Source organism: Motacilla alba, chromosome 2 (assembly GCF_015832195.1).
Source record: "Motacilla alba alba isolate MOTALB_02 chromosome 2, Motacilla_alba_V1.0_pri, whole genome shotgun sequence".
In the NCBI taxonomy this organism is placed as follows: Eukaryota; Metazoa; Chordata; class Aves; order Passeriformes; family Motacillidae; genus Motacilla; species Motacilla alba.
The window spans coordinates 11,463,038-11,489,180 of NC_052017.1; the positions used below are offsets into that span (position 1 = coordinate 11,463,038).

Consider the following 26,143-nt stretch of genomic DNA (forward strand, 5'->3'; position numbering starts at 1 on the left):
TGCTAAATCATGGCGTACCAAAATCTGACTGAACATTGCCCAAACTGTCAAGCTAAACTGAACTTTATACAAAATAGACTCCCCTGATTGATGAGGGATTTTCCCACTGCACTGCACACTCAGCTTGATGGAATGTTCTGTCACAGACTGCTCAGGCTGGAGGTGGCTTATGCAAAGGCAGCTGGAATTACCACACCAGAGAATGAAATCTGTCAGTATGAGAGACAGCTCTTTATATACCCAACAGCAGACATGATTTCAAACAAAATACCATTTAAAACTAGAGTTTTACATGTACAAAAATATTTCATTTATATAGTATTCATATGTGATTGGAGGAGTGAGGCTTTAGTAAAAGATTAAGATCTGTCTTTGCCATGCAGAGCATGTAATTCTTGTTCTCAAATACTGTATGGTTAGAAAACTTTTCACATCGTTATTCTGAGAAGGGGAGCTTCTAGCTGGTTTGGTAAAACTGTTAAAAACCAGCAATGAATATTTAGTTGGACCATAGCACTGCTAAAAGTTACTAAAAACCCCTACAGTTGCAGTCACACAGATTGCAGCTGAACACCCAGAGAAAAGCCAAAGTCATCGTTTGACCCATGAGGGATCTTTGGTGATATCTGCATTTTCTGGGCCAAGTACAGCTTGACCACGAGTGCTCTTCCCAGCTGCAAGGTACCTGGAAATAAAAAAACAAAACAAGATAAACAAGTGAGGAACTGCTACATTTAGTTAACCACAGCTCTGCTGTCAAAGTTAAAAATACTCCCCTCTCAGAAGAGTGTCCTTTGCTATGTACAACTTGTGTGGTGCCCACTCATCACAACAGTCTCTCCTTAACCCAGTACTTAGTTCTAGTGGAGTTCTTACATCCACAGTGGAATTCAGAAGCCACACACAAAAGGCTACAAATGGAGTAGAACCAGCTCATATAGTGCACTCATACCTTCTCATATAGTCTACCCAGACAGTTTCTGGGCCTTTCAACAGTAAATCAAATCTCCCACAAACTCAGAATGTAGGAGGGAATTGGATCTGCTAAACATGCAATAAACAGGATATAATTAACATAACCTTTTCTAGGTTACAGAAGAAAATAAGGAAAGTAGTATGAAAGACCAAGGGAAGAAATCCAGTAACTTAAATATGACAACTGAGCACAGGCTTACTTGTTTGATACATCAACCAAGTTATCACTGTTGACAGCAAAAAGTTGTTCTCTGTGCGACTGCTTCATTTCATCTGAAATCCCATATAAGAAATGACCCATTCCTAGGGAAAAGAAAAGAAAACCACACACTGCTCTGGTGCACTGGAATCTGTCACAGCCACGTGCAGGAATGGAACAAACTACAACAGAAATGTGTGCTCAAAAGGAACAGAGACTTCCTTCAAACCATCATGCTGAGAGAATATCCAACTGAATCAAGCACAGCATGTTAAAACCAGGGTGAGGTAGTAACAGTTTCCTATTTCGGCAAAAAGCAATTCTATTTTGGCAAATTATTTAGCTTGTCAAAAATGTGAACGTAACAGTGGTCCAGGAAACTTAGACATAATTCATTCTGAAGAGTGTTGGTTTTTAAACAAACTGCATTTCATGAAGCTCCTGGTTTTGGAACTATTTTATTTCCAATCAGTTGTCATGTATCTGCACCATGAAGGTTTGCTCACAGTTTTGTACTACATGCAGAAATCTGCATACAAATGCTTTAATGTTTTGTTGAAGTACTTGCCCACAGCATTTTAATCACTCCCTGAACAACCAGAGAACTCCAAAATAATCACAGAAAAGCTTTTTGTCAGGCAAATAACCATAGGGAAATAAAGATGGCTGGGAGGATTTGAGTCAACTAGTCCAACCTCCTGCCTAAGGCAGGGCTGACTTCCCAGCCAGGTAAGGTTTTCACATCCATCTGCAGTGCCCAGTGACTCAAAAGCATGAAGCGACAGGCATTCCTCGCACCAGTTCCCAGGCCTCTGAACAGAGCTCTGCTATTCAGTGCTCTGTTAAGATCTGTGTTCAAATGCCAAACAATGTTCATCATCCCTCGCTGGCACCAACACCCAGTGTGCAGGCACTGCACTCATGTGCACCTCGCACCAATTGCTTCTTAACTGCCCAGACCAAATCCAGATTCTGACAGGTAAGAGCTTAATTTGAAGTGTTTAAAAAGTTAGTGCTAATACAAGCACATTTTAAAATAATGCTAATCTTAACCTTGTAATTCCTTTGTGTATGGGAAGGAAATATGTTTTAACTGGACAAGTTTTGGATTGAAATTCAGCTAGAGAACAAGGGAGGGAAGTGAGGACAGCAAAGCTACATGTCAGTAAACTGAAAAGATGCTACCAATGCATCATGAATGTGCAGATCTGTAAAGAAGCTAAAAACACCCTCCCATCCCAGCAGCAAGTGCTTTAACTTCTTCAGAGAACATATGCACAAAGGGCTAGTGACATTCACAGTCAATATGCCTGCTTGAGTCAGGAAAGTAATCCCTCAGCTCTTTTTGAGTTGGAGGACCAGTATTTCTTTTCATTTGTCTGCATATAATGCTCTCCAAACCTAAAATAATTTCCTCAATCTACCTCCATGTGACGCAGAGGAGCAGTAACACAAAACTCAGCAGAACCTGAGTGGATGAGGTGTTTCTGCAAAGGAGCAACAGGAACCAGTAGATTCACCAAAACTGTCATTATTTCTCATCTTCCAAATACAAATTTTATCATCTAACACAGTTTAGCGAACTATTTTCTTCCCTTTAAACTGAATTTAAAAAGCAAATAAACACTGACAGCCCTGGGAGTATGATAAGAATGTACCTTTGTCTGAAGGAGCTATTGGTGCATCCACAGCAGCAAACACTGCTAGTTTAGCTTCATCAATATCTTGCTGTGTGAATTCTCCAGATTTGGCCCATTCAACTGCTTTTTCAAATGTTTTCAAGGTGGCTAATGAATTTGGGTCTCTTAAAAGAAAAAAAAAAACCATAAAAATTATTTAGTTCAGTCTTACAAAATTAAAAAATGAAATTCCTTTATTCTCACTTCATTTATAATTCACTATGCATCACACAGGGGGAAAAACAAATTATAAACTTTCTTTTTTTTACAGAAAGAGGTTCTGGGGTTTGGTTTTGCATTTCTTTTCCAGAAGAAAGTAGTGTTACAAACCAAGCAGATTCAGAATTTTATATACACAGGTACAGAAGTTCAGCTGCCTAAAAGTAGTTCCAAGATGGTGTAGAGAGAAGTGGTGTAATAAAAGCAGGTCAGGTAAGCCAGTGCTGTTCACAGTGGGCTCAAAAAGCACCATTGCCATTACTGCCCACACCAGGAATATTTATGATATGCCCTATCTTCTCTCAGTTGCTTTTCTTGCCACACCTGTTTTCACTCTCTGTAAAACAGGTGCCACAGGTTAACTACTACTGGCAAGTTGAGGACTACTGCCAGGACAAGTCCTACCATGTTGAAACTTCACAGAAAGGCCAGACTGCTCAAACCTCAGTCAGGAACTCTGACCAAGCACTCTGCCAGCCTGCCTTTGGGCTAGGAAAACAACGGAGGCCAGGACTCTATCCACACAACACTGCTAGTGGGGATTACAACTATAATACCTCCAGTTGAAATTTCATCAGAAAGTGCCTTGGTAAGCTAAATACAGGGTAACTGTTCTGGACTGGCAAAAGAGAAGAACAGAAGGAGCAAGCAGTTCCAGCTTATCACCAGCAAGGCTTTCTGCTGAACCTTTGATGATTTCAGACGGTTGCTTTAAGGAAGTTGCATATTTTCAAACTCAGGACCTTAGGGAACAGCACCATTCTACCTCATGGTCTCAAATTAAGAGTAGTCTTGAACTTCCTTTTTTAGGGCCTCCTTAACCCAGAAATAAACAAGTGAAAGCCAGTTATACACAAATCTGAGACTGAGACAGTAAACACCGAAGAGCAGAGGTGCAGCAGTGGTTGCTACCAGCAGAGATAAATTAAGCTTTCCCAAGGATACAAACAAGATAAAGCAAGGATGGTTTTATGAGGCAATCTAACTTCATCAGCACTGAATCACTCAATTTCATCCCTTTTATTTCACTTCTTGAAAGACTGCTACAAGGAAGTCAAAAATAAGACACAGTGAAATGCAGTCAGTGGTCCCCTCAGCCATCAAGAGGAAAGAAATGCACTGTTACCTGTAGGAGTAGAATGTGAATATGCCATTTTGACTAAGTTTAGCACCTCCACCATAAGCCCCTCCTTTCTCTCTGATTTCTGTATGTAGGAATTTAGCTGTCATCAACCGTGCAAGAATTCGAAGGCTGAAATGAGAGTAGAAGCAGTGAAGATGTGAACTGGGCAACAGTGATAATCTCAACTGCCTCTAAAGCTCTCCCAGATCCCCATTTGCAATGCACTGCTGCTTGTCATCTATGACAGTTTCAACAGCAATGCTCGCTGTTTAATAATAGCAGAATAATGTCTCAGCACTGTAAGAGAGGTACTGAGGAACAAAGAGAGGAACTTCGTTACATGCAACAGGAGTGTCAACTCAGGACACATCCAAGCAGGCAGGGCTGTTTATTCCAAGGTAGGGGACAGCAGCCCCTCATTACTTAATCTCAGCATTTACAGGGCTGCTCTGGGCCCAGCCATGCAACAACTGCTTTGTAAAGATTTTGTGACAAATGCACTGCAAACGATTTTCTATCAACACTCCATTTGCTGCAGTCAGCCCAACCCCTTCCATTTTGCTTTGTGCTGTGCAGTGCACAGAGAGCTCCCTGATGTTCTGCATCCCACCTGGCATAGTCTGCAGCCGTGTAGGGAACTGTTCGAATGCATTCCCCGATATAGTTCACTGGGAAGGGAAGTACAAAATGGGTCTTCATCTGGCATGGCTTGAAAGTAGGGTCCTAGGAGAAGAACACATTATTGCCACAGTTAGCAGTGGACACAATTTGCCCATCTGAGAACTTTCACTTTTTTGAGAACTAGGACATTCTGCCAAACATACAAACACACAAATGCTAAAGCTGCCACTTATCCTACCCTGCAACCGGTGACATTCCCCTTGTGCCTGTATCAGCAATCCAGTACAAAGAATTGCCTCGGAAAACTAAAAGAGAGGGACACCGTACTTAAGCTACCCATCCTTGCACCCCCTTCTCAGTTCTGCAGATTTTGAATCACTACCCAGGAGTTTGGATTTAGCCACTTTGATTGAAACCTGTGTTCGTAACTCTCCACTTGTGTCACACATGTACATGTCACCACATCATTTCCCAACCCATCCATTCTAGACATTGAAAACAGAGTCAGCAACTCTGTACTCACAAAAAAAGTAAGCTATTTATGACAGCAGCTGTAGTATAAATTCCTACTCAAACATCCCCTGCAACAGACTCAATTCTCCCTTACAGCCTCACTTCCAAACTTCCAGTCCCCTTCTTGTCTCTGGGCAGAGCTTGCTCCTTTGCCTCTTTCACACATACATCTGCTTGTGTGCTCACTTAAGCACAAGCAGATCCTTACAGACTTCCAGTGCCACTATTTCAGAACTCCTCATCCTTAAATTCAGAAACCCCATTCCCAGACCCTTGTATAACTCTGGCTGGGCCAAGCAGAGCAGTGTATTTGCAGCACTGCTCAGCACTGGGCTGAGCTCTCCCTGCCCCTCTCTTCTAAAAGGAGAGTTCAGGGAATGCTCTTCATTCCTGTAGCCAAAACCAGATCTTCATTTTCACCTAATTTTCACTAATGCTCTTCTGTCTGGTGTCACTCAAATTCAGAATCATTTAGGGAGGAGACCAAGGAAAGGAAGGGACTAAATGGAAGTGATTGAGTTTGATGGTTAGTTGTGGAACTGAAGGGCATGAATCATGTTTCAGTGCTTCTGTAACAGTTTAAGATGGACCATTATCACCAGTAACAGCCCCGTAATACCAATATCCCTCACCAGTAATGTACTTACATTAACTAATTTCCTTGTGATCTGCAAACCACCAACCATTTCACTTCCCACAGGTTTCACTTCTGAAGATTTCTACAGAGAAACAGAGCCAGTTCTCATATTAAAAGATGATTTATCAATTTAGACCAAAACTGCTACAAATGCAACCCCTCCCACTCAAACCTCTCTAAGGCAATCATCAAACCCTGCCTTCACAAACATAAGCAAGGTACTCAATTGCTTCTTTATATTTCCTAAACAAATGCCAAGTTATTTTCTTCAAAGAGTAATCTGGCACTGAGAGACACCAAGACTCAGATTAAATGAGGCCCATAAAGTTACAAACTATCATTTTACTCATGGTCAAGGAACTCGGAGCTTATTCCAGTTCCATCAGAAATTAAGATAGATCTGCATAGTGACAGAGCAGATCCTTTGTCAACTCCACTGAATCAAGCATATTTTGTGCCAAATGTCCTGAACACCCTGATAACAAAACAAACTCACATGCAACTGAGGAACTGCACATCATGCCCTATTTGCTTTTGGCCAACATTTCGAGTAAAGCTCAGCTGAAAAAGAACTACAGTTTTATGCAACAAGGAAAGGAAGAAACTCTTCAGTGTGTCCCACACTGAAGCAGTAACCCCAGGGTAAGGCTTAACAGCTGATCTCCTGCATTTCTATTGTCCACGGTGCTGCAGTGAAGACACCCCGTGGCAAATCACAGAGCAGCTGATCACAGAGATGTCTGGCAGATTTCTTCAGACATCCTTACATGGACACAATATCTGAGTTCAAACTTTTCTGATTGCACAATGGTATTGACATGATCAACTGTATTTGATGCCCTAATCACAAATGACAATTTCTCACTTCAATGACGTGTGGACGAACAGGTTTTCTCTCTTTTTTACTTCTGGCTATGCCCTTTAGAAATTTCTCTACTTCTTTAGATGCTGCTGGTATCTGCTGAGGTGCTGCATTCACAGAACATCTGTCAAAAATACATACAGGTTTTTAAGTATGGTTTTGTGTTTTCACAGAGTCTTTTATAATTTGTACCACTTTGTCTTTCTAAACATTTTCTATTAAATCACCAGAATGTTAGGTCAGTGATCTCAGGTAATCATTAACAGAGAAAAAGGCAAAATACTCAATCTAGCATCTGATGTGGAAAAAAAAATTACAGTCCAATTGCTGTTCTTTTGCTCATCCTAGAACACTTTCAGACCAAAAGCTGAGCAATAGCTGTCAAACCACTTCTGTGCACAAGACAGGAGTAGCTCAGTTTTGCAAACAAAAAGGTCTCTGAAGGAAAATAATGACTGCTGTAGCCTCTCTTTACAGGCAGGCCTAACATGGTTTTAAACACTACAGATATTTACATTTCATTTATCATTTCATGCTTTAAAAAACAAAACCTTGCAACTTATGTCACTTCAAACAGACCCATTTTTGGAACTAATGCATCTGACATTAAACTCCTTAATGTGCTCTCTTTACCTTTTCTAATATATGCACAAAGCAAGTTTTAGAATGTCACTGCTTCCCTTTTAGGAGCGAAACAAAAATCCAAACCAAACTATATTCAACTGTTAAAAAACAATATAAAAGTATTTGTCTAATGGCCACCTTGAAAGGAAAAACAAAAGGCAGATTTTTGGCTATTTCTGTAAAATCACACAGATCACTAACAAGATTTGGGTACAACTGTCACCTATAAAATTTGCTGTAAATTTCTCAAACCATTGAAAATCTGAACAAAATGAGTTACCATAGCACCATAGCTACTGCTCTGTAAGCAAGGAAAATTTAAATTAAACATTTCTGTGGTTTTTCTACAGACGTCCCATTTCATAAAACCCCAGTACACCACAAGGTGCACTGAGAAAAGCATATTCACAGGCCATGACCTTTCTTTAAACAAAATGCCCCTTTCTTTTTAGCTCACCTGATGTTGTCACTGTTTAATAAATACTTCTTAATGCGTGGTAGTTTGCGTAGTACTGGTTTAATATCAGGCATTTCTGCTATTCTCTTCATCAATTTCACCTGTGCAGGAAGGGAAGGCAGAAAGACCACAGATTAAATCAACAGGAAGAATTAACAAAAAACAGTCTGTAACTCCACAGTCAAGGATTTGGGACTTGCTGAAGGGCATTATTAACTTCTCACCTGATCCATCCCACTGAACATTTCCTGCAGCTCTCCAGAAGGTGTAAGGTTTTTGCTGGCTCTGATAGAGGCATATAAATGCCCACAATCTGGAATGCCATTTGACAGCTCCTGGGCAGTCTTCTTAACCAGCACTCTGAAATGTTCTTCCTCCTCAAATCTTGGGCTGAAAAGGAATACAAGCAGGTCTCATGCAAAAGGACACCAATGAAATTTATTTTACTGAATCATTCATCATCCCAAGTTCAACAAAGTGCTTTTAAACTGTTGGTTGTCCATTTAATCCACTATATAGTCATGCTTTTGATGCAATATGTATATTTTAAAAGACAGAGATAGAATTATGAAAATAAATCCCAAAGTAGGACCTCTAAGAAGAGAAGAATGGTTGGAGGAAGAGTGAAAAAGAGAACCCCATAACACATGCAAGCCCACAAACAAACAAAACCCAGTGTACTGTACTTGTTAAATATTTCACTCCATAAATTCATCATGTCTGGCAGATTTCTATCCAAGCACAGAGATGAAAAGAGCACACCCTGAAGGAAAAAAATAAACAAAACACAAAAAAACCCTTCACACAAGACAACCACAGCAATGGCCCAAGAAATGCACAGTAACTTTTCATGGATGTGATACAATGATGCCAACCTAATGCTACACATTACAAAATCACTCTAATGCAGGCTGGGCTACTGAAAAGAGAGAATACATGAAATATGATTGCTCTTCTCACAAAGCAAGCCTGGCAATTCCTCAATTTCTTCTTCTCAACACCAAACAGCAGTTCAGACACAAAATTTTGCATTTTTTTCCCATAAAGTGCAAGTTCTGTTCTGGGGTGCACCTTTCTCCAAGGGAATTCCCTTAATTTAACTCCAGGATCCATACAGAGCAGACCCCCAGCAAATTTGCAAAAATCTCAAGAAATATTGCCAGAACTGTTACGCCCAACACATAGACCTAATGATGCTGCCAAAAGTGACATAACTCATTAACAGCAAACTCTGTGTGTAACACCACACCGTTCTGCCCCCTACCCTCTGCTTCCAAAATATTTTGGAGCACTCAAAAATATGGTGACAGATGCTAGCGAAGCACTGCCTTAGACAGAACACACACGTCAAGCACTCCCCTTAACACAAAACACTAAGTTACTGTAATTATCTAACTTTTATCTTAAAAGGATTTTCAATGCACATTAGCTTGACCCTCTACCTGGAAGCCCTGACTGACCCTTAACTACAGAACTGTTACTGCAAGTATAACATCTGCAAGGTTATGATTAATTTACCTGTTCATAGACATCCAGGTGTGAATCATCTGGAATGATATGTGGGCTGACAGACATACCACCTGTTTTTAGTTCTATTTTCTGGGCTTGCTCCCTGTAATCAAGAGCTCCACATCCCATCCTGTGAAAAACAAGAGAGATTTGTTTCTCTTTTCAGTGTATGCCAAAACCAAAATCCATGTAGCATTAGTAAATTAGTCTGTTTAGGAAAATACTAATTTAGCAACTAAACAATCTGGGGCATTATCAAGCAAACATAATACTTCATGTCTTATAAAAGCTTCCCACCAAGCTTTTCAATTAAAGCATCCTGCTAATTTAAAATGTTGTATTAAAAAGCATGCTTTATGTGCAGGCTTGCTACCAACATCTTTAAGAACTACATTAATAACATAAGTTATTCCCATCTATAAAAACATATTCTTCCCAGCCCAGGTCACTTGTTCTGCTCTGTGCTCCTGTTTCCCCTGTGATAGGGTCACTCTTTCTGTCCTCACATGGCAAAATTGCACCAGAAGTCTATTCAAGCAAAAACTTTAATCTCTGCTAGGCTATTTCTCATTTATAGAAATTTTCCAACCTGCTGAGGGAACACTTGTGTTGACACCGGGCAAAAAGGCAACGCAGAGACTGGTGGAGAAGGGGAAACAATTTAGCAACACTGGGGAATAAAGAAGACTTTTTTCTGCAGGAAACCGACTCACCAGCCTTGCCCTTTATAGTAAGAACAGATGCTGGAATTATTGAAGGCAGCATTAGTATTTTGGCAAGCTGTATTACAGCCTGTTGCTTCAGCTTCTAAGAAAGCAAACCTCTCACCTGGTAATGACATTGCAGAAGAGTGGCACATATGGCTTGAGCTCCTCAGGAAGTGTGTTCAGGCTGGAAACAGCTCGGAAATAAACCACCCCATTGGTTGGCTGAGCACAGTACTGGACAGGAATGTCATCAGCTGGGCATAAAAAACACAAGCAAAGAATAACCAGCAGCTTCCTACTACAAACACACAAAAGTAAAATTATTTCTTACAAGAACATCCCATTAGGAATAATTTTCCGTTGGTGTTTCAGAGTCACTTCTTGTTTAAATTTTGCGGTTTATACTGAACGCTGGACCAAAGGGGTTTTTCTGTTTCTGTCCATAGTAAGGTAATGGACACCTGGACAATTTGAAAAGAGAATTCTTCTAACAGTGAAATAACAAATAAAGTAAGTAGTAACTTGTTCCTGAACAAGTGAAAAAGTTGTTCTTCCTTATTTTTTTGCATTCATCCATTCAAAACTTGAGGAAAGCAGCTTCTTGTACTGTACACTATCCTAAACCAGGCCATTAGAATACAGACATTAGAATTTTTCCAAAACCAGTTCATTTTTTGCAAAAAAATTTAACAGTCTTGGCACTTGCTGACAAATTTTGAAGAAAAATGTCTGTTAGAAATACACTAAAGAACAGTATTTACCTGCAAAATTTTGACAGAACTGTAACAAAATTCAGAACTACCATCTCCTATCAGTCCCTGGGGAAACCACTAGCAAAGCAGGGAAAAACATGCACTGAAGTTATGAGGAATTACAGTAACTTATTTTTTTCCTGTGGCTCCTGAATGTCATATTCTGTAAAAACAGGTAGGGAGGGACTGCAGTAAGGAAGGCTTACTGCCCTAGCTGCCAAGAGCTCTGCAACCTGGGTAAGCTTTGGAAAGTGAGGAGATTGCTCAAGAGCACTGAATGTGCCAGCCAGAGACTCCTCTGACTGCAGGGCTAGGTGAGAGCATGCCTGCAGCAGGGAGCTGCCATCAGCAGCTCCTGCCAGCCCTGGGAAGGCTGGGAGGCTGTTCCATGTCCATGCTGCCTCTCAGAGGCAACAGCTCTGTGGATCCACTGCCACGTCTGCCAGAGGTGCTGGGCTGGAGTGGAGGAAAAAGAGCACAACTATGGGCCACAAAGCCAGTCCATGTGCTGGGCAAGGAGCCACAGCTGGCCAGCAGCCAGGGAACAGCCCAACAGTGCTGCTCTTTGGGACACGAGACAGTGGCGACACCAACCTGTGAGTGCTGTCTCCAGCACAGTGAAGGGGATTTTGGGCTCGATGTCGGACACTTTTAAAGCTGGGAGACAAGAGGTATCCTGAGGTTTGCTTTGAAGAGCAATTAATTCCAAACCTAGTAAGAAGAGAATACCAAATTGTCATTTTCAGCTTGTAGTGAAAGTGCTGTCAAGATCTAAAACCTACTGAGATAATGCAGACCAGAAAAACTCAAGAGTCAAGTTTGGAGGCTTCTATCAGCAATTTTGCAAATATTTTCCTAAAGCAAATTCTGCAGATTATCATGCAACAACAGCGAAGAGAACACTCTTGTTAGATTCTCTTTCCAATCCCCTCTTCACAACCTGTTAACAGTAAAATATAATTTAATCTTTAAGTGACACCTGCCAGTCTGTCCTGTCACTCAGCTCTGCAAGCATCGCCCCAGACCTGGCAGATAAGAAGCTTCTTTCTAAGCCAATCCGTTCCAGTTCTTACTCAAGTGCTCTGTCAGAACACTGATGCAGCTAAATTGTTGTGATTACTTTCACATTTCAGACTTTCAGATCCTAGCTGGTCACCTCTGAGTACTCTCCAATTTATCTCTGTAAGTAGAAAGCCTCCTCTGATTTCGTGCTCCCCTATCTTCTGTCACACACCAAAGCTTCAGAAGATTAACGCCATGTTTTTGGAGGATTTCTGTGACTAGATACTGCTTTAACAAAATTAGATGACTGCCCACAGTTTTCAAGCTTAAGCTATTCTCCAGAATAAATTAAACCCAGCATTACTTTTATAGTTGGCTTTTTAACCACAAATATATGAAATATAATTAAAAAATAAAAGTTTTACAGGAGCATGGAGTAGACCTTATACTCGTAAATAAACGGCTTCAAGGTACATGGTATGTAAATATCTGAACAGAGGGTGCCAAGAGGATGGAGCCAGGCTCTGCTTGGTGGTGCTGAGCAAGAGGACAGGAAGCAACAGGCACAAACTGATGCACAAAGAAGTTCCAACTGAACATGAGGAAGAACTTCTTTGTGCAGTGACCAAGCACGGAACAGATTGCCCACAGAGGGTGTGGGGTCTCCCTTACTGGAGATATTCCAGAACCCCCTGGATGCAATCCTGTGCCATGCACTCTAGGAGACCCTGCCTGAGCAGGGAGGTTGGACCAGATGATCTAGTGTGGTCCCTTCCAAGCTGACCCATTCTGGGACTCTGTGAATTCATCTTCCACTCAGAGCAAGTTAACATGGGAAAGAATAAACAGATTGGTATTTTAAAACAACTTCCTTTCTTCTGCCCTAATGAAGACACTGATCATTCTATTTTTGACTGTTAAAACTAATGAAATATACCAACCATACACTGTAGTGTAAGCACTGCCCTGCATAGCCCTGTAACAGATACACACAAATTTGCAACAAAAAAAAAAAACCCCAAACATTCCATTCAGAGCAAATGCTGGAGAGTGCTTGAGAATTTAAGATATTCTACAGAACAACAGCAAAAAAAGTTATACAAATAAAAATGTGAAAAAGTTAACCTTTTTCAAAGATTTGCGCTTTTTCTTCTTCAGAAAGTGCATTGACCTTTTTTTCCAGCTTTTCTGCTTCCATTTTAGCTTGTTTATCATGGTAGTCTTCCTCTGGACTCATTGACAGAGTCAATTTGTGCGGATTATCCTGCAGAAATATATCCCAAAACAAAGCATTAATTCTGAGGGCAACTTCCTTGCCTCAGCTTATTGCTCCATCAGCAGCAGATAAACAGCCTGCACAACAAATGCGCATCATCTGGCTTGCACGTTATCAAAAGTATCACGACCACACAAACTGAACCCTTGGTTTCATACAGAACAAGCTGCTGTGGGGAAGAGGCTGCTCACCACAAGAACAAGCACCAACAGCCTTCTGTTAAGTTTCACTCTAGAGTCAGAATCCCTCAACAGCACACAGTACTCATTAGTTTAATTAAATCCAGGTTAAACAACTGTACATAACACTACATGCTGTAGGTTTTATCTGGAGGGTGTTCTAAGATGGGGAAATTCTGTTATAATGCAGGAGGGTTTGATTAAACATCTCTTTCAACCTGCCCAAGCTTGAGTACACAGAGATCCCAAATGATGTAGAAAGTGCATGCTTCATCCTGCTCAGAAATGCTTCACACATCAGCCTCGCTGCCACAGAACTCCAGGCATTACAAAAGTGTCATAACTGCTGTTGAATTCTTCTTTGTTTACACCAGACTGGGGAATTTTAATATCAAAATTACTCAAGCAGCTTCCATTTTCCATAACAGGAAAGGGAGGCCAGCCAAAAGACAGTGACCTCAAAAAATGCCCATTTCAATGTAGGAGTCAAACAGCAACATCTGGCACTGACAGACACCAATAATTTGGGACAATGTAATCAGATTCTGTTTTATGAGTTTATCTCCCCCATGCCTGTGTGAAGACTACAGAAACCTGACTACAGAGTTAAAGAGAGAAATGCAAAATGAACCAGCCATAGTAAAATGAACAGGATGAATAGCATTCTCCTCCTTTCTCTCTGCCTGCCTGCTTTAATAATTTCCCAGCACAAGGTACAAGAGTGCATAACCTTATGATGTAAGGACATCCAACTGCGCTCATCATTTCCTACCAAGATGTGCTTTTGCCTCAGCCCCTCAACAGAACTGTACAGTAAAGGACATTCACAAAAATACTGCATCTGTATTTCTTTCCTACAAAAGCCAAAACTTCAACAGCTCCCTACTACCTCCAGACATTAGTAAATGTTCTTAGGAAAACTGATGCCACTGTCTCTTGTTGGTTTTGAGTATATTAGAATCCAGATTTACTCCAGTCAGGGTGACAGTTACTTACAATAAATCTGCCTTTCAAAACAAACAAGCTGACTAAGGAAAAAAAAAAGAAGGCCCAAACAAAAACCTACCAAGAAAAGCAAACAAACAAAACAAAGCCAACAAAACAAACCCAACAAAAAACCCACACAATTTTTGCACTGCTATAATTCGATTTTTCTTTTCTGAAATTAACTAATTCAGGGTTTCAGAACTATTCAGCATTATAATGCCTTTACTGGACATTTTTTATTTCTGCAAAAACTCCAGAAGAACACATGGAGAGAAAAAGAAGAGAAAGAGCAGAAAGTAATTGGCAGTGACAGTAAGATTCACACAGCAGTTCAATGAACATGAGGAACACCAAGACAATCTTACTTGAAATCAAATTCTTAGCAAGGAAAAGGAGATACACCTTGCTATGTCAATACTGAGGAACACATAACTAGATCCAAAATTCTCTGTTCACATCTGAACTTCTCATCAGGAAAAAGATGTGCCCTTCTACAGGAATCACAGTTTGGCAAAACATTAGCATTTTATCAGTGTTCTATTAAATGTGGTTCCAAATGACTAGCCAGATAATTTTTTTCCACTTTGAAAAGTGGAAACTTAAACCCTTAAAACTAACATGTTTCATTTGAATATCTTGTTGTCCAAGCGACACCTAGAAACAAGCAATATGATAATAAAAAAATTTAGCCTTCAGTTTAACTTCAAATAAAAAAATTGTGATTTAAAAATTAATACAAAATAACTTTCTATAGGTCTGCCTACCTTGAAGTATGTTTTAACTTTTTCCTGAAGAAATCTGGGATTTTCTTTAAGACACTGCTTGAACCGAGAGACTTTATCTGCAATCTTCAGAAGCTCCACTGGATCCCCATCTTGATTCCAGCAGGAGGCTATGTACTGAATGGGAAAGAATAATTAGGTAAGCAGGACAATCCATCTGCATTTCTCTAACTGACAGCATCAGTGTTCCAAAACCACCTTAACACTTATACTTGAATAGCAGACACAGAGTGAGCAATCCTAATGTAGCTGTAGGGGGAAAAATACTGTTCAGGTAAAGGTTCTATTCCATCATCACCTATCCCCTCTTCTCTCCATTCTTGCCTCTAATTTCACCATACCAAACCACCATTTTTTAAATTATTACCTTTTTTTTTGCATAGCTGTGCATGTCTAGAAATATACTGTAATATTATTTAGTACCTCATATTAAAATTAATTTTTCAGCTCAAGAAAAAAGGAAAACAGAAACAGGTGGCAGAGACAAAGCAGTACATACATACTACAGTTTTGTATCAGCTAGATGAAATGATTTATAGGAAGGTGACTCAAACATGTTAAGTATACACATTAGATGAGACTTTGGAGAAAGAAAATACTAAATAACCAGAAATATCCCCAAGATATTTCTATTATTTTCTAATTTGAGTTTGCTCAAGTTGCTACTGAAAGTTCTCCAAAACAACACAAGTGCAAGATACTGGAAGTTTCTCCATTTCTACTCTTCAATATATGAAGGGGGCTTATAAAAATACTTTTTACACATCGTGTACAGACAGGACAAGCAGCAAAGGTTTTAAACTGAAAAATGGCAGATTTAGATTGGACATGAAGAAATTCTTTACTATGAGGGTGGTGAGAAAGTGGAACAGGTTGCTGACAGAAGCTGTGGGTGCTCCATTCCCTGGAAGCCTTTGAAGACATGTCAAAAATGCTCTTAGTAACTGGATTTATTGAATGATGGCCCTGGTTATGGCAGGGAGGTTGGACTTGGATGATCTTCAAAGGTCCCTTCCAAAACAAACCATTCTGTGATATCTGTGATCACTTTAGTTATAACTAGGTCCCTGTAACCAGGCCCTCTTCAAAGCCAATTTCTAAAACATGACTTCAGGGAAACAAACAGAAACTTAACTCTCCTCTATGGGAGTATTAACACTAAATGCTGCAAGACTTGTTTTTAAAAGCAAGAAATATTCAAGAGCTTTCTTTTCTACAATGAAGGCGTAGCAGTTGAATCAATTTCAAGACTTAAAAATGTTGAGGGATGAAGTTATCTGCATAAATATTTCATCATATAGAATTACTCACAACATCTGAAGACCTGCCAGAAAGTACTGACTATTAAAGTCAGGCATATTTGGCCAGATTTACCATGAAACATGACAGGCACTTAAATATCCACAATTTGCCTATTTGGCTGTATGGCAATCTGATTTGAAACAGCTTTTGTTTGTGCTCACCCATTTACAAATCTCTTGTTAATCCAGGGCTCTGCTTCTTTGCTTAACTATATATATCTAGGAATGAAACACTGCTCAAAAAAGAATATACAACACCTGAAAGACAGAAAGCAAAAGAGCCACGGAGGAGCTGAAGTTGCAGCAGAGCAGAAAGGAACAGAGGAGAATAAAGAATGAGTGGCTGGAAGAGACCCTGATTTCCACAGTGACTGCAAATACTGCACCTCACTCATTCCAAACATAAGATGACTTGCAGACTCCTTCAAGACACAACATTCTGCTGTGGAATGCATTTTCTGTAACAGTCTGGTATTAAAATTTCAGGCCAAGAATTGCAGTACTGTACATTTTCCCTTGTGAATCTAGAAATTAACTTACAGCAGTACAATCCTGAAGTCCACAGAAAAATACAGTCCTTCTAGCTGGTTTTTAGAAAATACACAGGCATCTAGCCAAAACACACAGTTCCCAGAGCTAGTATATGTCCCTCACAGAATAACCAGTGCTACTGTAATCAAAGCTGCTATTCAGGCAAAGACAACAGGCTCACTGCCTGATTAACTCATACAGTGGGAAGTCCACAGACAGTCTGACAGCTACTGAAAAGAAAGATGTACACAATACGACAAAGGAAGAGCCCTTAAGTGGAAAGTTTTGCATATCAGGAGCTGAAAAAATGACCCTGTATATATATATATATATATATATATATATATATGTGTGTGTGTGTGTGTGTGTGTATGTATTTATATATGTATATAAAAAGATATAGGTGATAGATTTTCTTTTTAAACTATTCTTAAAAGAAACACACACACAGACTTACAGATGTCAGGGCAAGTCCAAAACTTGTAGACTGATGCTTCAACTGTATTTCAATTTTGTGAAGTAGAGCTTCAATCCTATCTTCCTCAAATCCTTTCCTTTGGGGAGGGGTGATGAGAGAAGGAAATCATATCCATTAACACTGACCACTTGAAGTGAAGTTATGAAAATGAATTATTAAATCGCTAAAGGAAGAATTACAATGTAATGTTTTTCACACTGAATTAAAATTGGTATGAAATAATGCAATCATGTTGTATCATTTAGAGAAACTGAACTAACATCATTAAATTCCTGAAGGTTACACTGATGAGAACAAACTACAATAAAGGAAGTAGCAGACACAAGTTGTAAGAGTACTGAACAATATTACTTCTGCTTTGGTGCCTTTATTGCACTATAACTAGATTTTTAAGGCATGTTACTATATACAAGTCTATATTATTACATGCCTACATATTATTATATTAACTAAGAGTATTCTTAAAAATTTAGCATTACTTACGCAATAACTTCATCAACTGTTCTGTCAATTATCTGTTTCACAGTATCAATGTCTCTTTCAGCAATACCCTGTAGACCCACACTGAAATAAGCTTCTCTTGTTGAGCCGTTAAACCTAGAGTAAAACATAACCAACTCAGTGATAAGTACTAGAACTTAAGCATTAAAGCTGCCAACAAAGGCAAGAGAAGGAACAAAACGCCCCTTGTTTCCACATATACAAACACGTAACATTTAAAAGCTAGATAGAAAGTAAAATAATTACCAAAGAGGCAAGAAATGGAACTTAAAAGCACATTTTGTTCAATTTCAGTACTAGCAGTCACTTAAGAAAACCCACAGCATATGGTTTTGGAGAAAGAAAAACAGCTACAGAAGTAAAGCTGGTATTTTCTGCTCATCTTCCCATTCATACGCAATTTCCTTCACGTACAGAAGTCTTTTTAAGGTGGAAATTTTAGCTGTGTGTAACACCAAACACATACATTTTACTTGAGCAGGCGAATGGAACAGTACTTCTAAAGCAGTATTTGTAAAGTAAGTGGTTTAGGTGAAGTTTTCCATATTTACTGCAATTGTTATCAACTATATTAAAATATTTATAACAGTGAAGACAATTCTGTCCAAGCTGTCAGGCAGGGTTAACCACAGAGCTCATCTTTATAAAATGGCACTTGCAGAAATACAGAACACCTAGCAGTTCGAAGTCAACAAACAAAAAGCAATAGGTGCTCATGCACCAGTAAAAACCACTAGTACATGTCTAAAAACCACAGAAGGAATTCAATGGCAGGCTCAGGCATTAGATTCTGCAATACTCATCTCTGGACTCAAACTTATTCTTGTAAATTCACCACCACAGTCACGAAGACAAATTAAAGCCAGCTCACTCAACAGTTCAACTCCACATCAATCCAGCCAACCTGGAAAACGACCAGCTGACAAAAAATACAACATAATCCCCTCTTCAGTGTCTAAAGAAGGATTTCTACTGCCATGCTCTCGAATATTAAGATGTCTACATGGCACTGGCATGCATGACACAGGATTTGCACAAAGCCAACTACTTTATGTAGAAACAGATCTAGCCAGGCAGAGTAAGACACTAAAATTATGGGTGAGCAAAATAAGGTTTTCCACTCAAACACCTGAGAGAGTCACTGGAGAAAAAGACATGATTTTTGTCATCCTCAAGTCCAAAAATCAGGCAGATAAATCATGTCTGGAAAGCACTTCCTTCTTTGTGCTGACAAAAAAGGCAAAATGTGATGAGCAGCTGAGCTCAAGTTCAGTGCAGATAATGCACCCACCCTCAGCCTGCAGCACACTCAGAAGATGGGCTGGGAGCTGCAGCTGCAAGCAAAGACTGGGAGCTCCAGTTGGAGCAAGTGTCAGCTGAAATATCCCTTTGTAATGACCCTGAGATTAGCTCAGTTGGTACCTTCTACTAAACCATACAATTAAAGCAATTAAAGCAACATGGTTACAGAGGTTACAGAGAAGAGCTCACAAACACTTCAGAGTATACTTAAAATGTCCAGGATGAAAAACCCAGGTAAATTTAAGCACTGAAGGTATTCCATATTTTATCCTATCTATCCATTTTTATGGTTCATAAGCTGTAAACAATAGAACTTTGATTAAACCAACTTAGCTTCTATCCTTGATGAGACAAAAGTTACATCTGAGAATGCTTTACAGTCCACCAGGAGAAACCCTTATGATGTTTTAATATTAAAATAAGATTACTCTGCTGTAAATTGCCAGTATAAGAGATGAGTTCTTCCAACTTAGAAGTGCTTTTTGTTTTTCTAACACTGCTTACAGTGATGAAATGTGAATCGCGACACTTACCCAACATCAGGAGAAAAATCTGTACCAACACCAGACTCAATTAAGGCTTTGTAAAAAGGAGAATTCGGCCCATCAACCAACAGTGAAGACAAGAGGCTTAGGGTGAACGTTTCAAAAGTGTCTGTAATACTGAAGAAAAACAATTACTTCTTAAAAACCGTATGTGACACCCAGTATCACTGAGTCCATTTCAAAAGAACTAGAAAACAAAGGGAGAAATAATTGTCAGCTGTGAAGCCCAGATCAGCCCTTAGGGAAACAGGAGGGCTCTGCATCTTTCCCTTGTTATAACTACCCAGAAAGCAATTTAAATTGGGCTGCAAGGAGAGATAAGTTAGTAGCAGGGTCACACAGAAGAGCTTGCACATGGCAGGGAACTGAAATGAAGACAATGTTTTCAAATGTCTCATCCACTGAACAGTTCTGTAAAGTAACACCTGATTTTTCTTGTCTATCCAATGAACCAAATTATTCAGCAATTCAACTTCTATTTTCTGAAGCAGGACTGATCTGTTTTCCCATGGCATTATTTTCTTTAGAGATAACATTTATCAAGAGGGACTGGGGACATGAAACATGCCTGCACCTTGCTTAAGGATCTAAAATGAACCTTTGATTCAGAATTTCATTTTGATATACTTACTCTGTCAACAAGTAGCTGACACTGACAGTGGTCTGCTTGGAAGGATCAGCAGCAAAGGAGTCTAAGCCACATGTAACCCTGTGTTCTCTCTATAAAGTACAATAAATGATACACAATAAACTCGCAGCAGAAGTTACAAACAAAAAATAACTCGCATCTTCATAGCATCATCTTTCCAATCATTTAAAATAATTTTACAGATGTTCATGAATAAATTCAAGATCCATGAACAAATACACAAACACACATTATCTTGAAAAACAAGTGGCATCTCAATGTTTAAAAGTGGACAATATAGCAGAGGTTGAAGAAAGTCTGGCCATAAATAACATTCTGAGCTATTTTTGAAAGAAATGTTTACACTTCTGGACAAACCAGGGAGGAAAAGGAGGAGGAGGGAGGAAGAGAACATGAAAATTATTTTTGACACCAACATTTGGAAGATTAGATACCATTAGAAAGCATATTTTCTGACACTAGGAATCAGTATTTCTTTCATTAGCCCTAAATGTTTTCCATTAATAAGTGCTTCAGTGTTTCAAATGACAAGGGACTTGAAAATTGGAAATAAGAAAAACAAACAACTGCAGGCAATCATTACATTACTGAAACTCAAAAGTAACCATAGTTTGTCCCCCGTGTAACCAAAAATAAAAATACTTCAACTCATTTACACAATTCTAAACAAATGAGTAACTCCAGCAGGTTAGGTTAAAATATTAACCTGGGGGGTTTTTGGGTTTAGTGGTTTTTGTTTGTTTGTTGGTTTTACTTACAGGCTTATCCCAGAGTTTCTGTTTTGGGATGTCAGTGTTTGATTCAATTCTTTCAAATTTTGCCAATGCTTCCTCATGTATTTGCTTCAGATGTTGCTCCAGTGGAAAATTACCGTAAGTGAAAAATCTGCATTTCAAATAAAATACTGGGATTTAAGCACTTGATTTAATATGAAACTTACAGTAGCTACCTGTATTACACACTGAATTTCATGTGCTTTCCAGTAATTCTGTTACATCTGGAGTGGAAAATAGTTTGGTGGGTCTTCAATCTATGCAACATATATAAAACTCACAATCTCTTGATAAAAATCCACATTTCTCAGCTTGTGGGCCACAAAACACCTTACTATTTTCATTACATTCAGGTTTATTATGTGATTACTATTATCCAAATTTGTTCAGCTGCAGGAATATACAATATTCCAGAAAAAAAAAATAGTAATTGAAGCCAGAAACCCAGTGCTCCTAAGTTTCAGAAGACAAAATTCTTACGGTCCTCACACTTCAAGTATAAAATAAAATGATCCATCTCCTAGGTTTTGTCTGTCTATAAAACATGGCTGGGTTCCATGGGTCACTCCACCAAACACACTCCCACACCTAAAAGACTTCCACTGGACCAAATATGAGCACAAGTTTTGGCTCAGGTAAATCTCATCCTCTGACTAAAATCTCAACACCAGTACAGCAGAAAACTTGGGATGATGAGAAAAATCAACAGATTGTAAATTCACTGTCATGACACAAGCCGATGTTCCACAAATGAATTAATCAGAATAACAGATTAGTTACAAAATTAATACAGGAGAAAGAATTATTTCCCTGCATGTAACTTTCAAATTGGCTTCCAGTTAAAACACCTTATTAATACCAACCAAATCAGTACCTGAATCAAATGACTATCCACTGTTTAGAACTCACTACCGTAATATGTGATGCAAGAGGAAATGAAAACATTCAACTGTAACTTCTAACTCAATCTGTGTTACTTCAAAGAGGACAGGAACCCTTAGATTACTCTCTGCTACTTGCATCTTAACCCCCTAACATTATTGCTAAGTACTTATTAGTATGTTCCTTTTCCCCCCAGCTCACATGAGCTCAGGTGAATCAATCCCCAAAACACATCTGCACAATTACGCAAACAGACACACACGAGAAAATTAGCCACCCTTCTTTCCTGCATTCAATTCAATCTTCTCAGCTCTTTCTAGAAAAAAATTCCTTGTTTCCATGCCGCTCTAACTGCTGTAGGGCCCAGGTTATCTTTATTGCTGGCCACGTGGATAAGAACACTGTGCTTCTGGTTTTCTCCTCACAAAAATACAAAGAAAGCACCAACCCAGTAACCTAGGAAGTTGGTCACCAATCTCACATACCTGGAATTGCTTGGATGATAATGTGTGGCATGGAACTGCTTAAGCTGCTCCCATGTAAGGTCGGGAATACACAATGGATCTCCACCAGAAATTACACCATAAGTGTGATCAGGAAGGATTTTGTTCTGCAGGTGCTGTGCAAATATCCTCTCATTATCTGTCTTAATAGGAAAACACCACATTTCAGTGAAAGCCATCAAAACACATTTAAAAGACAAAAGGTGCTCAATAATAAGACCTCAGAGCTCTAACTTACATAACCTCCTCACAGGCAGTCCCATGTACTTTAATAAAATGAGCTATGGTTCCATACTAATGTAAGAGAGTATTTTACAATAAAATCCATCAACAAAGTGTCTTTCTATATGTAAACAAGCTTTTGACAGGCTAACTTCAAAAAATAAAATCTATGCAAGTGTTGACTTCACTGAGGACCTAAATTTTCAAAGGGAGGAATGGAAATCTCTGGTGCAATAATGCCATTGATAACCTACAGCTGAAACTACTTCACCATCTATAAGAACTCAAACCAAACATCCACAAAACTTACAAATGCCCCTTTCATTTCATTAAAAACAACTCCTTTGAAGACTAGAGGTGTCTGAGGGTCAGCTGGGTTCTCATGTTCTAACCTCCAACCTTCTTGCCTGAAAAATTAATAACAGGAAGTGTTGATAGTTAGAAGGTTCCGTTGATGGGGGGGAGGCTTTTATTAATTTTTTTTGGTTTAAGGTTTGCATACATCTCAAACTGTCTTACCAGAAATCTAGCTGACGTAAACATGGAAAGAAAGCTGCATCCAGGTACACTGACAGGAGGTTCTGAAAGTCCTTGGGATTTTGTGTTGAAAATGGATAGAGTGTGTAATCACTAGCTGCATATAAATAGACATAAGAATAATCAGAATTTTAGAAAGACTAAGACATGTTTTGCCCTTGTTGATTTTTAATTTCTCATCCATATAAACAACTGGAAGAGAAGAAATGTACTAAATGAAATGTATTTTTGCTGAGGAATACACATATGTAACACTGCAGCTATTTTACCATGAAAACTTCGCTTTAGACATATAAATAATTAAATGTATTTTTGTATACTATAAAGCTCCAGCTCTACTGGGACTTTGTTACTGACAAATGAACAAGACTTATTTTGTTGTCTTGCCTTGTTAGCTTTTTAATATATCACAACATTCACACCAAATAATAATGGCTCTCCAAAGCCAAATCAAGGAGAGCCAACAGAGCTCTACTGCAATAAAACCTCATGCATTTAAAGTGGCATTATTTCCTTTGGACCTACCTGTGAATGCATTCATAAAAGTGGACAGTGACCTGTTTAACATTTTAAAGAAGGGATCTCTGCAGGGATACTTTTGGGAACCACAGAGCACCGTGTGCTCCAGAATATGTGGGACCCCAGTGCTGTCCATCGGAGTGGTTCGGAACTGGATACTGCAAGAGAGAGCACGGAGAGGAATGCAGTCATTGTGAGGAGAAGTGCACCCACTCCTGCATCTGCGATTTATGGGAGCATCATCACTGCCTAATAGCTAACATGGCACACACCAGATGCAGAGTTTGACTGCTTCAGACTCCTGAGTGCTCAGCCAACCTTTTCAGAGGGAGTACAGCCTCTGTACTTCTATTTCTGGAGTTAGTACAGAAGTTTTCAGCACACGAGTAAACACATTTATTTTTATCCAAAAGGCTCAAATAAAACAACTTCATGGAAGGTTATGGTTGCATAATCTCTCTCTCAGAAAGTTTTCAAGGCAGGAACTGGACCTGAACTAAACACTGATCGTGTTTTGATCAGCAGATAGAACGAAAGACTTCATTATATCTCTTCTAACCTGAAAAATTCTAAGAAGCCCTACAAGGAAATTACTGTCCTTCCTGTTATCACAGAATAATCCAGCCATGATGCCAGATTACAACTGAAAAAAACACAAGGTGATGTGGAGATTGAATGTAATACCTATATTAACGTCTTACCTGAACAGATTATTGGAGTCCTCCCGAGCCACATGTAAATACCTGGCTCCTGTACCATCGTGACTAAGCTTCACTGCAGTCAGGAACAGCTCAGGAACAGCTGTCACCTGCATTGGAAGAAAACATCTGTATTGCAGTGTGACTTCAACTACGCCAAATAAATTGTGCATGACAGGAATTACAGTTTGTTGGTCCTATACATAATACTGGCTTACACAGTATGAAAAAAAATTTTTGCTCCTGTGGTTTGAGGGGAAAAAATAATTACACAAATGGAAAATAAAATTTTTAACCCAATGAAAGTATACTTCCACCGAGGAACCATACTCTTATGGTACAGGTAAAAATTCAAATTGAAATACAAAAAGAAAAGGCATACATTCAAATCTCAGTGGCTAGGACAGATACAGAAAAAGCAAGGACCCTGTTGTACCACTAGATCTGTCACTAGCAATCACTTCTCACAAATAACCTTTATTCTTCACTCTTGCTTTTTTCCTTTGAAAAAGTAGAAAGAAATTCAATCTATTTCCATGGTAGCTTTCCAACACAGGTATTAAAAGCATCTTAGGAAATAACGTATTACTTGAATATGTTTATCAAAACACATTCACACAGTGAAGTCCTGTTATCTGTCAGGACTTTTAGAAGGTCACACCGACTGGTCACATCTGCAACAGACACACCGGCAGCTCGTGGGGTGTGTCATCAACTCTAGAATTAGCTTTCCGTAAGAATATGTATTAATGGCACCTAAAGTATTTGTCTGCAGAGAAGTAAGTACAAGGAACTCCTGAATCATTTTTATGACTGACCACCCAAAGCAAGTATTTAATGCGCAGACGCCTGGCCTCGCCCAGTGCCTTCTAAGCACGGGCAGGTTTATGTATACAAGCAGACCAAACGCCAGCGGCGGCGGCGCTCACCTGCTGCACGGTGAAGCCGTGGATCTGCTCGCCCACCCGGTACTGCAGCGCTCTCTCGTTCGCGGCAATGCTCTTCCACCTCCACGCCCTGCGGCTCAGGGACCTGAAACGACACAATTCGCTCGGAACAAACGCGCTCCTGCCGGCGGCGCCGCAGCCGCGACCCACACCGGCCCCGGCGCTCCAGCGAGGGCTCCCCCGGCCAGCAGGGCCCCATGCCCGGGCAGGGCACCGAGCTCCGCGCCCCTCGGCCGAGCGCCAGGGGCCGGGGCCGCGCAGGGCGAGGGTCCCCGCCCGCTGCCCGCTCGCTCACCGGCCGCGGCCCAGCAGCCCCCGGTAGCGGCTCCACATGGCTGCGCGGGGCCAGGCGGGCCGGGCCGCACGGCGGAGCGCAGCGCAGCGCAGCGCAGCGGGACCGGCGCAGGCGCCGCCGCCCCGCCCGCATTGGCGGCGGCCCCGCAGCTCCGCCCGCCCCCAGCCCGAGCGGCGGGGCCGCGGCGGGGCCTGCCCGGCTGGCCTTGGAGCTGCGTTTGTCCGTGCTCCGTTTGCCACTCTGGCGAGGGGTGGCCTGGGGTGGCAGGGGAATCTCTGGGAAATGCCTTTCCGTTGTTCACGAAGTTCTCAGGAAAATCGAAAGCTCCGTTGGTTGTGAAAGGAACGACCTTTGAGC

The 26,143-nt window shown here is 40.1% G+C and overlaps 1 protein-coding gene across 1 annotated transcript; it reads right to left on the reverse strand.

The window, feature by feature from the left end:
• Nucleotides 1–208: 208 nt before the first annotated feature.
• PITRM1 (pitrilysin metallopeptidase 1) lies at nt 209–25,943 on the reverse strand. The gene is made up of 27 exons (XM_038126709.1): nt 25,787–25,943; nt 25,474–25,576; nt 24,548–24,654; nt 23,853–24,004; nt 23,310–23,424; nt 23,101–23,197; nt 22,551–22,711; nt 21,169–21,295; nt 20,393–20,481; nt 19,750–19,878; nt 17,897–18,010; nt 17,393–17,489; nt 15,086–15,220; nt 13,005–13,143; nt 11,472–11,588; nt 10,247–10,379; nt 9,428–9,548; nt 8,596–8,672; nt 8,134–8,299; nt 7,910–8,010; nt 6,832–6,952; nt 5,977–6,048; nt 4,806–4,918; nt 4,199–4,324; nt 2,833–2,978; nt 1,176–1,278; nt 209–685 (listed from the first exon to the last, which is right to left on the reverse strand). Exons 1-27 carry the CDS (start codon nt 25,822–25,824, stop codon nt 592–594), a joined length of 3,093 nt encoding a protein of 1,030 aa, XP_037982637.1. The 5' UTR covers nt 25,825–25,943; the 3' UTR covers nt 209–591.
• Between the last annotated feature and the right edge of the window lie 200 nt (nt 25,944–26,143).

What these genes read in the sequence shown, in the direction of transcription:
- PITRM1 (XM_038126709.1), bottom strand. Translation starts at nt 25,824, where the DNA reads ATGTGGAGCCGCTACCGGGGGCTGCTGGGCCGCGGCCG. An exon ending in TTTTATGAATGCATTCACAG is followed by an intron (nt 23,425 to 23,852) that starts GTAGGTCCAAAG and finishes ATTTATATGCAG; the next exon opens with CTAGTGATTACACACTCTAT. An exon ending in GCTGGAGACAGCACTCACAG is followed by an intron (nt 10,380 to 11,471) that starts GTTGGTGTCGCC and finishes TTTTATGCCCAG; the next exon opens with CTGATGACATTCCTGTCCAG.